The 17,596-nt window shown below is 39.1% G+C and overlaps 1 protein-coding gene across 8 annotated transcripts in view; it reads right to left on the reverse strand.

Moving 5' to 3' along the window:
- Nucleotides 1-17,596, reverse strand: part of LOC132123966 (phospholipid-transporting ATPase IB-like) — a 55,779-nt gene that overhangs the window by 35,184 nt on the left and 2,999 nt on the right. Inside the window, exons 2-14 of one of the 8 annotated variants that reach the window (XM_059534658.1) lie at nucleotides 17,339-17,440; nucleotides 6,682-6,826; nucleotides 3,815-3,914; nucleotides 3,102-3,200; nucleotides 2,907-2,952; nucleotides 2,328-2,368; nucleotides 1,990-2,063; nucleotides 1,718-1,787; nucleotides 1,503-1,630; nucleotides 1,305-1,416; nucleotides 476-644; nucleotides 219-346; nucleotides 14-91 (exon numbers count right to left, since the gene is read on the reverse strand). In XM_059534658.1, the coding sequence (XP_059390641.1) occupies nucleotides 14-91; nucleotides 219-346; nucleotides 476-644; nucleotides 1,305-1,416; nucleotides 1,503-1,630; nucleotides 1,718-1,787; nucleotides 1,990-2,063; nucleotides 2,328-2,368; nucleotides 2,907-2,952; nucleotides 3,102-3,200; nucleotides 3,815-3,914; nucleotides 6,682-6,826; nucleotides 17,339-17,440 (1,292 nt within the window). Of the gene's footprint in view, nucleotides 1-13; nucleotides 92-218; nucleotides 347-475; nucleotides 645-1,304; nucleotides 1,417-1,502; nucleotides 1,631-1,717; nucleotides 1,788-1,989; nucleotides 2,064-2,327; nucleotides 2,369-2,906; nucleotides 2,953-3,101; nucleotides 3,201-3,814; nucleotides 3,915-6,681; nucleotides 6,827-7,657; nucleotides 7,790-7,869; nucleotides 8,109-8,138; nucleotides 8,162-14,915; nucleotides 15,049-17,338; nucleotides 17,441-17,596 lie in introns of those variants that run through there. The other 7 variants (XM_059534660.1, XM_059534664.1, XM_059534661.1 and 4 more) reach the window with 7 other exon arrangements.

Genomic DNA, 17,596 nt, shown 5'->3' on the forward strand with positions numbered 1-17,596 from the left:
AGCTTATCCTCACTTGGCCGAGTTCTTCATTCAGATTGGATGTTCGGGCCATAGCCGGAGTGTCTGTTTCAGCATAATACATCTCAGTATCCTGTAAACATGCATGAAAAACAAAACACTTACACATTCTGAATCCCAGTTCTGCGCTTGTGGTTTTGGTACAGTTTGACACTGTGATCAGTTGATACCAATGTAATTGCTATATATTATTACTTTACCCAGTTGATGAAGAGAGCCTGTGTGAATCTGACCACTTCTAGCGTGACCAGGAGGCTGATGGGAATCAGGTTGTTATAGAGGATGATGAAGGTTAGCAGATTGTACCAGAAGTTCAGGGAGATGTCACCTGGATACACAACCACATGCAAAACGATCAAAAGCATTTATTTTTGTCTTAGTAAGTGCTATTAAGTGGAAAGGTACAATTAATACTCTAAATCCATAGCTGAAAGGGCAAAGCAACTGTGGGTATTACCTGCACGGGAAAGGTACCAGCAAGCCTCATCTGTGTGCTGTTTGTTCCATATAGCGGCACCAATGGAGCTGACCAGCGCCATGACCAGGAGAATCCCGAACAGAACAAGGATCTGCATGTTTGTCACACGCTCCACATTAGAGCGCTTCAGTGGAGCTTTAGTGGAATTCTGCATGATGAAAACATTATATTAATGCTCATAAAACAACTTGCACATACACTACTGTTCAAAAATAAAACAATACATGCATCCATGCATACCAACCATAACATTTTGAAAGGTAATGTAGATGCATATTACTATTTACATCTATAATGACTCCATGAAACGTGAAAGGCATTAGAAAAATGTAGCCTCAGTAATTTCAAATGATTGCACCATTAAAACCACCCGAATGGTTACCATATCTATCTTTATGGTATTTTCACAGCATTTCCGTTAAATAATACAGTACTTTATATAATACAGACTAAAAGTCCAAGTATTTTCACCTTTGACAGTGTTATGTTTACTCATTTTGTTGTATTCACAATAACTGTCCACATCAGTGTTATTTTACTATTCTATATAATATAAATGTAATCTATTATTACACTATTTATTGATATTTTGAATTAGCTTTTTTAGTTTGTTTTATTAACTTTAGTCAGTTTCTGTCATTTTTATATTTGCTTAGCTTCAATTATTATTAATAATACATATAATACAGTAAGTAGCCAAGGAAATATTTCTTTACATTTTGTATATTATTCTATACATTTATAGTTCTATTTTTTGTTAACTGTAACAGCAAAGGTCCACATCTAGCTTTTATGAGATCACACTTACCTGCATTAGCTTGGAATCATGTCCAGTGTAAACTACAATTCCCACAACCCATTGCGTGTTCCTGAGCTGGGCGCCTCGTAACAGCACCTGGTCCGGCCCAAGGGGAGCTGGGCTGTAATACAAGCACATGATGACTGAATGTAGTGTGTGTGTGTGCAAGTTGTATTTCAAATTCTCATTAACAGCCAGTTGACATACTTGTGATTGTCTAGGCGCAGTGTTCCAGTGAAGTCATACAGGTGTCTATTTGGCCCCTCGCATTCAAGACGACCAGACAAAGCCATCAGCTCCTCCAGTGACTGAAAACTAGCTGTGAGAGGGAGACCCTGAAACACACATTTCACAAACAACAAGCATGTTATACTCTTAAAACACATTAAACAAATCACAAAAAACGTAAATGTAATACGTACCTGTCGGATCTTTAAGTTGGTCTCACCATCTAAGTTGGATGTTTCAGTATAGCACATCGCCTGAGGTTCACTGGAAGACAAAACAGCAGCAGATTTTGAACACAAAACAGCTGCACACAAACATAAACAACATATATATTTTCCTGAAACACATTCCCAAAAAGACATGGGTTTTATTTCTCACTGCTATAAGTCACTCAAACACTACACTTCAAACACAGGATGACAAAAACCCCACGGATACACACACAAAAACACACTGTGGTGCTGACCTGGAGGACACTATGACCATGTCAGCCGGGAGATGCTGCCCATTGGTCACCTTGACCATGTCTCCCACTGCCACCTAGTGGGCAGGTGCAGCATTGCAACAGCATGAAGAGGGAGAAAATAAGATTAAGAAAGAGACCACAGTGCTTGAAACAAAAGAGAGGAGGAGCAACACACAGCAGGAAGTACAAAATCAAAGAGGCGAACAGAAAAAGGCAGGTGTTACCAAAATAAAAACTACAGGACAGAAATTAAAGCATTATTGACAGAAAGGAGGGAAACATAGAGGAGTAGAGTAAGAAGAAAAAAGATGTAGGAAGGGAGAAAAAGACAGGGTTACCTGCTTCCATATGATGGTCTGCCATGCTCCATTACGCAGAACTGGAAAATAATGACATTATCAGAAAAACTCCACTTGTGAATATATAAACAATATAATAAATGAATAAATAACATGACATTCACTTCAATTCTCACCATCATGAGGGCATATTATACTAAACAATTATACTAAATATTATACTAAACAATAACAACCAGCCAATAACTATTTTTATTTGTTGTGGTAAATAACTTTTTTTTTGTTGTTGAAAATAAAACTTATATAGTACAGTTTGTGATCTAAAATGGTAATTGTGCATTAACAGCTGTCAACCATGTCGGTACGCAAATGCGCTGTCAGAACATATTTATATTATGCAATTTTTATTTTGGTCGCGCATGCGGACCTGCGGACCACTTATGTGCACCCCTGCTAATAGAGTTTTTTGACATATATATCAAATCTTAGATAATAGATAAAAGCACATCTTGCCCTCAAAATTTTCTAGATCATTTTTGTTACTTCTAGTGGCAATTTTACTGAATTGTCCTAGTTAATTTCTGACACTATTATACAGATATGATAGGAATACTCAACCTGTTGTCTTTTTCTTGTTCACCGTATTGTCTGCTTTATGTCTTTTCTGCAAGAACACAACATGTGACATCTCATCAGCATTATTCAACCGAAATATCAACTGCATTTCAAAGACAATGCACCTATCCAGTGTTGCCAAAACATAGTCTGGACAGTTTAATGCTAATTCATTGTTCAATTCAGAAGAATACTCACATAATCCTCAATGATCTCCTTGATCCCAGCCACTGTCAGAATAAAGATAAGGGGCACCAGCGTTGTGTAGCGACCCGTCGGTGAGACATCAGGGATTTGCTGCATTTGACAATGTACACAGATATATATAATATGAGGTACTTCACTTTGGTGGTAAAACAACATGCTTTAGAAAAGTCTAATGTCAACTTTAAAATGAACAAATTGAGGTAGGAAAAACTGAATCTTAATCTGACTTCACGAGATTTGGAATATAGCATGGATATAGATGCTAAGTGACTTCACTAAGACTTCAAAACAAAGGTTGAAGTCATTGTAGAGGTTTACCGGTACAGAACAAACCACTTAGACAGGTTTTTTGAGGAATATCAATACAATGCTGCCTTGCAAAGCACTGTAATGAGTAAATAGGATGACGGAGTGAAGAAACCTTTTAGCTTTTTTTGCTCACTTTTTTTCATGCAATACCGGCCTAACAAGTTGGATCACATATCGGCCATTACTGAGAGTACATAGTGGCTCATAGTGGATGAGAGTGAAATAGTGGACCACTTCCAAAAATGTATATAATACACAAATGGACATGTCATGGCATAAGCAGCATAGCTCCTCGGAGATCCCCTTTGAAAGAAATCACCACAAGCAATACATGTTGTACTTCGAGGTCCTCAAATCAAAGCAGATGCATTCAGGCAGTGTGCCAAGTGTCATACCTGCATGAGAGCGATGAAGAGAAAGAAAGCATTAGCCGCTCGCCTGATCTGTTCATACAGGAACCGCGGAAGGAAGGTAAGGATCCCGTATTTAGCAGTGCTAGAGAGGGGAAAGGGAAAATTGACCATAATTAAAAGCAATCCATCAGCTTCAAACTATTTTTAAACATCTATATATACAGCCAGGGCCATAACAGCATTAATTTAGATTTAGCCCCACTCCAAAAAAGCATTCGTAAGTGTTCTTCAACATCTACCTGCTTTCATGAATGCCCGGCACTTCACTGCCCACTGCATTAAATTCGGATAAACAATCCCAAAATAAGTGTCTGGGCGGTAAGGATGGATGTTTCTCGCCGTGTCTGTCAATTATTGGTATTGATTGAACTCCTAAGTAGCTCTTGAATAGCTGATTGCAGCAGTAAATGTCTTACAGCTTTTAAGAATCACTAAAAATAACATCTAGGACTACAAATTTGCCTCCGTCCCAAGGTTGTCCATCTAAAACTAAACATGAGTCAGTATCTGTTTGTTTGGGTGTGTGTTTATATCTGCATCTGGAGGCACATTTTGTACACTGTGAATCAAATTGTACACTCTTAAAAAGGTGGGTTTTACAGCGATGCCATAGAAGAACCATCTTGGGTTCCCTAAATAACCTTTCAGTGAACAATTCTTCAAAGACCCATTTTTTTCTAAATGTGAACCTTTTCCCACTATAAAAGAACCTTTTGGGCAATGGAACAGTTCTATTGATGTCAAAGGTTATTCATGGAAGCATATATGCTAATAAAGAACATTTATTTTTAAGAGTGTAAGAATGTTTCTATGCTACAGTATGTGTACTTGTGAGAGTTCAGTCTTTTTTGTAAACACGACACCCTTCTTGGGCTCATCGGTAATGAGTTCACAGCCTAACACACCCATGTAACCTATACTATGGCCTCAAACAGCAGCTCGGTAGCTGACCTGGAAGTAGAGTAGACTATCATTGACATCAAAGAGTGGCTGAGGCCATTCATATGATCGCCTTCATTAACATTCAGCAGTCCAATCACACAAACAGTATCCCACACTGCCGTTACCATGATGTGTAATACCTGGGGTTACCCTAAAAGACTGATATGGATGATTGCACTTCTGGATTTGTTGGTCTGGTTACTTTGTGACTGACAGCTGACCAATTGATCCCAATGCAATGGGAAGCAGAAACCAATTGGTAAATAAAACATGAAGATCAAGGAATAAGAAAGTGATCTGAACAATTATTATGAAAACTGCCACACAGGTATTATATGCTGAAAAGCTGATGAGCTGAAAAGGTCAGAGATCCGTCTGGTCTGAAATTAGCCAATGACAAAACAGCTATGGATTTCTAGGCCCTCCTTCATTTTGTTACAGGAACCAAAATAGAGGCTTTTAGAGCAGAATCAAATCTTTAGAATAAACTGGCAGATCGATGAAGTGTGTGTGGGTGAGTGTTTTGGTACTGAGAGGCAGATTTTTGTATGAGTTTCCATATTATGGTACTAAAATGAAAGTGATCTGCTTTTGCTATATACAACTATTGATCATATTCATAATTTTTCAAAAGTGCAAATTTGTCATCAAGGAGAATTTCACTGCATATGAAACGAATCAATCGGACCATTCAAGAGATAAAAAAAGCACTCAAAGGTTTTGAAGGACTTGGGCACTTTGAAGAGCAAAAGACTTTTTGTTCTGGAACTGCAGATGAGCTCTAGCCGAGCACGGCCTGGAACATGACCTCGGTGTACTCACAGGAAATCTCTGGTGGAGTACTTCACTTAATGGATGCCATTTGGATGTTGCATTCAATGTTCTATTACATTAGCATGTAAATTTCCTAAGGGAAAATCTTGATTAAAGCATTTTTACAACCAATCTCATAGCATTAGGAGTTAATAAGATCCCCAGCCACCATCCATTCACTCACATTATTTACTGAGAAGCAGTTTTACATTTTGTGTAACTTTTATAAATAAAGGTATACAAACACTTGTCAGTGCATTATTTTTAAGTTATGATTGAAGCAATGCAAAAATGTGCATACAGACAATCTTGATGAGACCTTAAAGCAACTTAAATTAGCAAATAAATAAAAATATTCATGTAAACAGAGGAATTATTTTTCTAAAATTTGGGGTCACTGAAAAACAAACTATATCAAGGTTTGAACAAAAATACTAAGCAGCATAACCATTTTTAACAATTTGAAATATTACTATAGTAATATCATCATATTACAATGATTTCTGAAGGATAGTGTGACAAATTTCAGCTTTACCATCACAGGAACAAATGACATTTTAAAATATATTAAAACAGAAAAGAGCCATTTTAAACTGTAATATTATTTCACAATAGTATTACCGTTCTTACTGTATATTTGATCAAATAAATGCAGCCTTGGTAAACAGAGAGCTGTTTTCATAAACATTTAAACATCTTACAGACCCCAAACTTTTGGACATAGTGTAAATAAATTAAGTGTAAACTAATTATTACAGTAGATTTCTTGCTGACAGTGCAAGTTAAATGCTTATCCATATGCATTTTCCTTTGCATTTAATTAAGACTTGAACACAACAAAGATTTTTTTTAAATTCTCATTTCAGAAGACCACCATAGACCACTGCAACAAAGATACAACTGTTTGCAGCATCTTTAACATGGTTTTAAAATTGCTACTTTAAAGCCTCAGAGAGACCACACTCATATTACTAACCGTGAGACCTGATCATGTTCACCCTTTAAACAAAGAATACATTAAAACAAGCTCGAATAATTCAAACTGCACTGTAACATTTTCCTGCTGCGTACAATAAAGACCTGAATGAACTCACCTGACATGGTTGTCGCAAAATTTGGTGGTCTGGGCTCGGTTGAGCAGCACGATCCGAGCTGTGGCATCTATCGGGTCTGCCTGGGATGTGGTTCCGGACATCTCATCCTCTGCCTTGCGGTAGCCGGAGGCTGAACACGCGGGTCCTGCACAGTTAGAGTGATGGGAGAGAGGCGAGGCTAGCGTGAGTGGAAGAACACAGGAGGAAGAAGAGACTTAGAGATGTGGTTTACAGTTCAGTGCGCTGGCAACTAACACCACTACTGTGTGCTGATGCAAGCCGCCCCTGATGTCAATGACGTTTCCCTCCGTGCACCGCCCTCCCCGTCCCTTTCATTACCACCACCATCCTCCTCCTCCTCATCATCATCATCCTCCTCCTCATCATCATCCGCGAGCAAAAGCTCCGTCACCAATACAGCATACGCGCGACGCCCACTGGACCCCCTGTATAGAATGTGCTGATGGGAGCACAATGGCGCAGCAAACACCTTTGTAGGAAACCTTGTGCATTTGTTTACCTTTGCAAAAGCTGCATTATTCTGTGGAAACACCTGTGTATTCACGATGCGCTGAAACGAAAAGCAATGAGGCAATGGCTGTGTCTAAAAAAAACATATTGAGCTTGCTACCTAGACAGCATTTTAGGCATCAGCCGCGCCAAATTCCAACATTAATGCATGGACTCACGACGCGTCAATAATAAATCTCTATCATTCTAATCAATACACTTGAAAGCGTCCGTGGCGTCGCATCGACGGCTTTTGTCTCTAACGCGCTTCAGAGGATCATACAAATGTAATTCCTTTAAACTAACGTTACATCACAATCTAGTCGTGACGACCTATCCATGGATTATAATAACGAATAAATAAATACATAAATATACTTATTTTATATACAAAAAATATATTTTTATTTCTTATCATATTCATACTCATCATATTCAGTTATTTATTTAGTAGTCTCGAGCTTACAGTTGATTGGTCTGTGAGGCGAACGTTCTGCAATCGATGACGTATAGCTTCTATGCGTCGCGTGGGGTGTTTTGAGACACAACCGCTTACTACGATTCCCTCTCAAATGTTGCCGCATCACAGACGACCGCCAGATAATTATTTTCCGCACGTAATAAATAATGTACGCTCGGTAAATAACAGCTCGGTCTGTATGTGACAGGAGAGTTTACCCAGCTGCTGCATGATCGAAAGCGGGCGTAGAGAGATGGACTACAGGCGTCACTTCTCCCATTCCAGTCAGCCTTTCTAACAGACAAGCCCAAGCCCAAACCCTTTCCCACCGTGTCATTTGGGCCGCTTCGGGCAATCTGTTTTAATAAGACTCCACTTCGTCGTGTCTTTCCAGCAACAGAAGATGGTTTCCCTCCAGATTACGCGCGCCCCACAGTCCGCGTCTAACCACAGCGTTCCCCGTAGTCAGACAACACAAAAGCCTTACATTTAAAGGCGCAGGCACTGCTGGGGGCCACAGATGTCCGTCTCCACAATTATGCATCGAAACGCACTAGACGTGCTCACTGACCGGCAAGGAGTCGCTTCTTGTACATTTGCTCCTCCTTGGTACTGTAATGGAAAATCTACCTGAGGCTGCATGTATGTTTCTCAAAAAGTTGGTGTTTGTAGGTCAGACGGGCAATTTTATGCCAAGACAAATGTGGATGGGGGAACAATTAATGGTAAACGAATATGACATTGAAAAGTATTGACCACTGATCTGAATATTGTGGGATTAATGAATTAACATGCACTCGCCCACATATTGCATTATTATAAAACAGATTTTGTGCTAAAATACCATAAAGTTTTTGCAGCTTTTGAGGTCTACAAAATAATTAGTAAAGTTTTTTTTTAAGTTTAATTTTGTGATCCTCACTATGCATAATTAAATGATTATTGTATTGATTTGCATTAGATAGTTGCCATATATGCAAGCAATTGTGGATAGGGGAACAAATGTAAAGGTTAAAGAATATGCCATTGAAAAACACATTATTAAATATATTAATCCGTGTCACAGATCTTTTATAGGAAAAGTTGTTCGAGCAAAGTCGAAAAGTATTACCTTTTGAAAATGTAAAAATTTGTGTTTTACTCGCATTAAAGGTATGAAGGAAGTCAAATGTACAGCTTATATATATATATATATATATATATATATATATATATATATATATATATTCCATCTTCTGTACTTCCCTCTTTCACTGTATGTTACAGCAAACACATTTAAATTGTTTTAAAGCTAACACACACACACACACACTATACTGGGTCAAACAGGCTGTCTCTTGCACCATATCTGCAAGTCATTCCTGCAAAACCACAAACCAAATGAATCAGCTGAAACTTGCAGACCTGATCATGATAAGGGCTTTATCTCCATTCGATCTAAACCTGCTTTCTGACACTGCATTTTGCATAGTTCTCTTCCAAGTAACAGCATGATCATAGTTACGATGAGGACCAGGGAGTAAATATTGCCAGCACTCATCTCTTCAGTGTCAAAGGCCAGCTTGGCCACTGTCATGATCCGTTCTTTGAACTGCCATTAATTCACCACACTACACAGTACACCCTGGACTACATTTCCCATGATCCATTGCACCAATCACAAGTTCACCTGATAACAATCACACCATGCACCTGAGAACAATCACAAACACCGCACAGGCATTGGACTTCTTCTCACACACTGCCGAGTATTGTTCTGCGATATGTAAGCCTTTCTGTGTTAGTTTCTAGTTTTCATAGTCTTGTTTCAGTTCCTTGTTTTCGTAGTCTTGTCCATGTTTCTAGTTTTCATAGTTAAGTCTTTTCCTTGCCTTGCCGTGTTTTGACCCTTTTGCTCTGGATACCGGATTACCCCTCTTGCTTAGCCCTCTGGATATTGTTCGCTCATCGAAGACCCACGATTTCCCTAGGAATATTTTGTGTCTTGCCCTCAATGTACCTGTTTGCCAGTGTTTACCCATGCCTGTAACGAACACGTCTTTGTATAAAAAAAACTTGCACGTGGATCAGGACTCGTCTCAGGACTCGTCAGCCCTGTTACAGAATACTCTGCCACACAAGGATCCAGCGGCTTTTCGGAGGAACATTGTTCCAGGTATGGACACTGCAAGAATTTTGTTAGCCCTTAGACAGGGTCCACGATCACTGGAGAACTATATTTGAGAATGATGGGGATCGCTTATAATGCGTTTGGGCTGCGTACACCACTACTGAAACTCTAGAGGTGGTGGTGTCCACTAGGATTTCTCCAGAGGTGGCAGCTGATGCTGCAGAACATTCTGAGGTATTGGCACTTGCTGCTGTGTCCCCAGAGACGATGACGTCCGCTGCAGATTCTCCAGAGGTGGCGGCACATGCTGCAGAACTTTCCGAGGTGGTGGCACTCACTTCAGCTCCTTGCGTGGTGGTGGCACCAGGCAACTCACTTTCAACCTATTATATCACAGTCGAAGGAACTATTAATGAACTCCCCCTGTTTTCTATGGGTACCGCTGTAGAACTTTCAGAGGTGGCAGCATTCGCTGCAGAACCTCCAGAGGTGTCAGTGGTACATACCTGTGAACCCCTGAATGTCCTGTCATGGCTATGGAGGCCGTCCATGAACTCTCGTCCTGTCCTGTCATGGCTATGGAGGCTGTGTTCCCTGCTTCTGTCCCTAAGGCCATGAATGCACTGCCTGTGTTGTCTATCTCTGCTTCCTCTAGGCCCCAGTCTCTGCCATGGGTCCCGGCCCATCTGCTCCGCCCTGGTGGGCTTCTGTCCCATCTGTTCCACCCTGGTGGGTTCCTGCTCTGCAGTGGTCGTCTTCTGATCCGCTCTGGTGGGCTTCTGTCCCATCTGCTTGGCTGTGGTGGTTCTCTGCCCTGGTAGGCTCCAGTTCAGCCTGCCCTGGCCTGGTGGACTCCAGTTCCATCAGCTCCTCCCTGGCGGGATCCAGTTCCTTATGCTCCGGCCTGGTGGGCCCCTGTTCTGTCGGCTCTGGCCTGGTAGACCCCTGTTCCATCAGCTCCACCCGGGCTTCCTGCTCTGCTGGCTCTGCCTCGGTCCCCGGCCACTCCACTTCCACATGGACTTGGCTCTCCATCCCTCCCCCTGTTCCGCCCCCACTCCACTGCCCTTCTAGATTGTTTAAGAGGGGGGGGGGCTAACAATTGATAACAATCACACAATGCACCTAAGAACAATCTCACACACACACACACCGCACAATCATCAGACACGCTTTATTAGCATTGGACTTTTTTTTCATACACTGCCGAGTATTGTTCTGCACATATCACTCCTCTAGCTATGGCTGCAATACGTAAGCCTTTCCGTGTTAGTGTCTAGTTTCCATAGTCTTGTTTCAGTTCCTTGTTTTCATAGTCTTGTCTCTGTTTCTAGTTTTCATAGTTCAGTCTTTTTCTTGCCTTGCCGTGTTTTGACGCTTTTGCTCTGGATACTGGATTACCCCCTCTTGCTTAGCCCTCTAGATATTGTTCGCTCATCGAAGACCCACGCTTGCCCTAGGGATATTCTTTGTCTTGCCCTCTATATATCTGTGTGCCAATGTTTGACCCATGCCTGTTACGACCACGTCTCTGTGTAATAAAAGCTTGCACATGGATCTGCACGTCTCACGACTCATCAGCCCTGTTACAGCCACTGATAACCTGCCACTAACTGAGAATTGCGTTAACTTATAATATGGTGACATATGTTACAGTGCTGAAGACACTGGCATGTGTTTTTATGGAGTCATAAATTATGGCTAATGTGTCTTTCAAGGTGACACTGGGCATCTTCAGATTTAATAGCAACAACAACGAGCTAATAAGTGGCTCTCAAATGGTTCTGCTTTAAGGACCCAGATTTTACATTGGACATCAAGTAGTGTTTATACAAAATTAAACATCAATAACCTTAAAATCAAACACTGAAATCCATAAATACATTTTAAAGCACAGATCCAACAATATGAAGACTTTAACATGACACTGGGCTAAATATTGTGTTATTATTAATAAGATAAGATTTTACTCTAAAATAGTTTGACGCACAGCCTGTCGCATTCAAAATTAACAGGAAACTGTTTACTACAAATTTTTAATAAGCATTTTCTTTTTAGTATCCTAACTTTTATAGGATTATATGGCTTATTTTCATTTAGGATTATATTTAGCCTCCTGTAAAAACAGACTTGCGACCCACTGAGAACCACTGCTGTAAACATCTGTCATGTGTTCAGACCTGCCTCACTAAATAAACATACAAAGCAACGTGCCCCATAGAGTTCCTCAGTAGGACGTACTCTGGACTAGGCCAAAGAATCACATACAGTATGAACCACTTTTCAGTGTGAATCTCATGTCCAGCTTTAAATGGTCACTCTCTTCCTCACACCTTCATTTTCTCTTTTTACTACTTATTCTTCCAATCCCAATTTACCATTCACTCAATACCATGTCCACGAGAAACGGCTTAAATTTTATTCAGTGTCAGATTCAGATCCACTGATTCAGCTTCAGTTGCCCACAAATAAATACTGTAAATTATGTGCAGTACATTGACTGGACAGACACGTGACAAACCTTTTATAATGGACACACAGGCTCTGGTTAAGATTATTAACAAGCACTAAATTCACAAGTTGCCCAACATGTGCTCCACTGACTTTTGCCCTCAAATAAAGACCAAGAAAGAATCGCTAATTGTTCTGTTTTTGTGTGTTCAGCATATAAAATCACACCCAAATTTGAACAATTAATAAAGAAAGGTGTGGCACAACTCAAAAACATGGTTGAAAATTTGATTCAAAAAATGAAATTATATATCCTTACACCCTAAAACATAAGCATACTGCATCTTTGTAACAAAAAATAAAAATAAAAATTATATATACTTATAAAAGGTGTAATGGTATACATATGTTTTTTTGGTACGGAAGTTCTGGTTAGGTACACATGTTTATAATATAAATAATATGTACTGTCATTGTATGCAACAATGAATTGGGGTAGAAACATAATTGTAGGTTTAAAGATTAATGTAAAAACTGCCTTACATGTAGTTAGGGTTGCAAAGGGGCAGAGAATTTCTAGCAAATTTCTAAAGACTTTAATTTTTAACTTTAATATTACAGTAAAGTGCAAGAAATAGGGCTCCATTTAGTTTACAGCATTAACTGAGATACTGTAGATCTTTTTATCCTGAAGAGAATTGTAATAATATAATTTATTGACAGACAGAGCCACAATTTGTAAACCACTGTTTAACAAACAAGAAACTGTTTTAGGTTTAGTTTTTCACTGCTTTTACCATTAAACAACCACTAATATATACACTAGTACACATATAAAGTGTATTATAAATATGCAATATAAATATATATTAAATATAAACAGAAAAAATATAAGACATTTTTTGTAAAACATTTTATTATTAATTATAAGTATTATTTTATTATTTATGATTAAAAGTGTGTTAAAAAAAACAACATAAGTGCTTATGATTAGTAATGTCTGAACCCATCACTGAGTTTGACCCCATGCACAGTGTGAGGTGAGTGTGGTCATTTGGGCATCCGCCAGCTTTTCACCACTAAAAAGCAGCATGCTTTTGAATTATGAATAGCCCTGTTTGCATTATTCATCCCTATGCCTTTGTAACCATGCTCACTTTACCCTCCGTATTCTCTTATACTGCATGCATTCATTCAGCGGGCCTCTCTTATTCCATGCAATATCACTGCACATCTCTCTGTCTGTATTATACTACTCTGATTAGTCAGACTATGGTCATGCTGTTCAAATGAGTGTCAAATTCCCCTGTTGTCTAGAATTTTCTGCTACCCCAACACAATGGCACTGGAACTGGTTCAAGAGGACACTGAACAGGCTAATATAGATAACCCAACAAAATCCAAAGACAGAAAATATTACAAGATCAAGGAGTTTCTTAATTTACAAATTTCATACAGCTACAGTCTATTTATTAAATACCAGTTATTTATTAAATTCTAATGCAAATATTCACAGAATTACATACCTATCGGTACTGATACCTTTAAAAAATATAAAGCTTTTGTGATTTCTGAGGAAAAAAATTCATTCCTATACCATGGTTGTCTAAAAGTGCTAAAAGTCCTATACCAAAGAACAGTGGTCTCAAAACTCAGTCCTGGAGGGCCGGTGTCCTGTAGAGTTTAGCTCCAACATGCCTCAACACCAGCCCTCCAGGAGTGAGTTTGGTGACCCCTGCCATAGAAAATTAACAGTGACTAGCAAGCATTCCTGTCTGTTTGTTCAGGGTCATTTTCAAAATGTTGTGACAAATCTGTCTCTTGACTTTTCAGTCATGAAAAAGAATTAAAATAGTCAAGAAACTCTATGTAAGAGGCCTATATTTATGTTTATAAAAAATTATTAAACTGCAACTTTTGACATGTATTTATTTGTTTATTTATTATGGTTTCGCTGTAACATATAACATATAAATAAGTCATTAATAATACATGTACAGGTACATATAATGTTTTTTTTTGGGGGGGGGGGTATTCTCAATGTTAAAAATTGTATTTAGAAAATATAAATAGTTGTGTAAAAGTATTTCCAAGGTCAAAGTTCACCGTAAGAAAAAGCTGTTCACATGTGGACATCGCAATTTACACATTTCCTTTTTTTTTAATTAGTTCTATTAAACATGTCATTGGTTGTACATTGTTTAATGTTTGTGTGATAGATTTAACTACAAAAGTCAATTTATTCATTAAATTTTGAAATTCATTTATTTAATTAGAGTTATAACCCTTTCACCACTTTATTATAAAATACTAAACCCTCAATACTATGACTGAGGTGAGACCCTTGAGCAGGGCACCGGACCCCCAACTACTCCTCTGGCACAACAGCATTGGCTGCCCACTGCTCCGTGTGTGTTCACCACTGTGTGTGTGTGTGTGCACACGGATGGGTTAAATGCAGAGCATAAATTCTGAGTATGGATCACCATACTTGACTACACATCACATTACTTTTCACTTCAACTTCACACAAATTAAATAATAAAAGCATTGGTATTAAATAAACCACTGAGGATCTATTTTATGTGGATCACTCCTCTCAATGTGGCATCAAAATCAAAAGTATCAATATTTGATCAGCCCATCCCTAGTTCCCACATGCTCACATGTGGCCGCTCCACCAGACGTTTGGAAAGCCATTACCTACAGAGCTCCTCCTAGACTTCTTGTGTCCTCGGCGTGACATGTTGTTCCCGTTGCCAAGGTGACCCACAGGTCCTGGTGGACCCCAAGGGGAACGGGGGCGCGCTTGCAGCTTGGGTCGCTATAGCGATGGAAAAGGGTGAATGAGGAATGAAAGCCTCTTACAGGCACAGTGACCAGGGAGGCTAATCCTCTTTCTGTCAGCTCTGCAACTTCACCTGTATCTAATCCTGATGGGCTTTATCCCAGAGCGCAGGTGAGATCGTTCACTTACACCAGCAGGCATGTCAGCCACCCTCCACCTCATGCACAAGCCATGCAAGCGTCACAGTCTAACCCCTGGCTTACCAACTAACACCCACACCAGAAGGACTGTTATTTCTGTTATGCATGCATGCATTTTGGAGCATCCCTTGATGCATGCTAGGAGTGGGCAATATGACCAGAATCTTATTTCACTTTCACTTACATTTTACATCAATATAAATAGTTATTTTTGTTATTTTATTTTTGCTATTAAAAAAAGAACAAAGGACCAAATTGCAAACAATGGGAAATATACGACAGAGCAAGCGTACAAATTAAATACCTTTTTCAGGTGCATTAAATTGATTTAACATGGAGTAAGAAATAATTGAAATTGAATTGAAATTATATTGAATAATTAAATGTAAAAATAAATACAAGTATTTCATACAAGTATTAAATACATACAAGTTATTCAGTCAAGAGCATAACTTTTATAAAGATATTTTCTCCTTTTCTTTTGTTGTTTGATTTACTTTATTGACACTGATGGCAGCAGGTTTATTAAGCAGCTGACACTTTTAATGTAATACCTGCACTTAAAAATTAAAGTTCACTAAAAATTATCTTACTTTCAGGCCATCCAAGATGTAGATGAGTTTGTTTCTTCATCGGAACAGATTTAGAGAAATTTAGTGTTACATCACTTGTTCACTAATGGATACTCTGCAGTGAATGGGTGCCATCAGAATAAGAGTCCAAACAGCTGATAAAAACATCACAATGAATCAACATGAATCTAGTACATTAATTAACATCTCGTGAAGAGAAAAACTGTGTTTGTAAGAAACCAATTCATCTTTAAGATGTTTAACTAATATTTAGCCTCACTAGTAACATTGCCAGAGAAAATTTTGTTTTATCTGATGATCACGAGTGAAATATGCATAGATCAAGCACCATTTATTAGCAAAAACAGTCCAAAACAAATATGTTGTCACGTGGATGGAGGAGGATGAACCCAAAAGCAGACAGTAGTCACAGCAACACAGTTTATTAAACAAAAAACAGGAAAAACAAAACCCACGAGGGGGCAAAACAAGGGTTAGACAGACGAAAGATGACGAAACTACTAACACTTTACAAACTAGACTAAGACTGAAACAGGATCAAACAACTACTTTGACAAGACTCTCAACAGACTAACTTACGAACAGCTCTCACATTGATTAACATTGGCAACATTTGACAATGAACCGACAAAGGACAGAGAAACACACGGGGTTTATAAAGGGAGGCTAATAATAAACACAACAGGTGGAACAGGTAAATCAATGATGACCAAACTAGGGTAACAAGGGGGGCGGGGCAAGGAAACGAGACAACATAAGCACATGGCCCAAAGACAAGGCCATGTGCTTGTACACAAAACACGGGCCTGTCATGATCCTGCCTCAAGACTAGAGAAAAATCAGGACATGAAGGCAGAATCATGACATATGTTGATATATTTTTATTTGAGAGGACTTTTTCACAGGAGGAAGTGTTACTTTTGGATTATGGACTCCCATGTTATTATGGATTATGGGCTCGCTAAAAGTAATGGTTTAAAGTTAAAACATTTGTTTCAATTTTAACACATAGCTTTTCACTTCACAAGATGTTAATTGGTGGACTGAAGTTGTGTGAATTACTTGTGAATTATTATGATGTTTTTAATCAGCTGTTTGGACTCTTATTCTTATGGCACCCATTCACTGCAGAGGATCTACTAGTGAACAAGTGATGTAATGCTAAATTTCTCCAAATCTGTTCTGATGAAGAAACAAACACATCTATATCTTGAATGGCCTGAGGGTTTTTAATTTTGGGGTGAAGTATTCCTTTAGGACCTCATGCACGCTCTATTTTCTCATTCACACATATTTGTTTAACACAATAACATATAACACAGCATCTCTAAGAACACACACTTGAAATCATCACCACAATATATAACATCATACCGCCCATACCTAATGCATGCCAAGTCTTTGTGCATGTGATGAAAACTGCAGAGAACGTTAGCTTTATAAGTCTATCCATGCAGTGTGGGCTGAAGGAAGGGGAGGCTTCATGCACCTGTGAGGCTCCAAGCAATAGCGAGAGGCAGCGGCCAGCTTGTGGAGTGCACTCACTTTTCTCAAACCTGTCTGCAAGGCCGGGGCACATGTTGGAGCCCACGGGCTCGCCCTCCTGGATGGGGGAGTCCTGGCTAAGAGGGGTCAACACTAACTGTTCTGGAGGAGCCCAACAAGGGGCGCCGTAGGACAAAAAACAACACAAGATATCAAGTCAGTAAAACCATGGAGCAAAACACTATTAAAATGCTTTTGGGGAAGAGAAATGGTCACTGGTTGATACAAGCAAGAAAGCATTTTTTTTTTAAGATTATC

Source organism: Carassius carassius, chromosome 42 (genome assembly GCF_963082965.1).
Source record: "Carassius carassius chromosome 42, fCarCar2.1, whole genome shotgun sequence".
Lineage (NCBI taxonomy): Eukaryota > Metazoa > Chordata > Actinopteri > Cypriniformes > Cyprinidae > Carassius > Carassius carassius.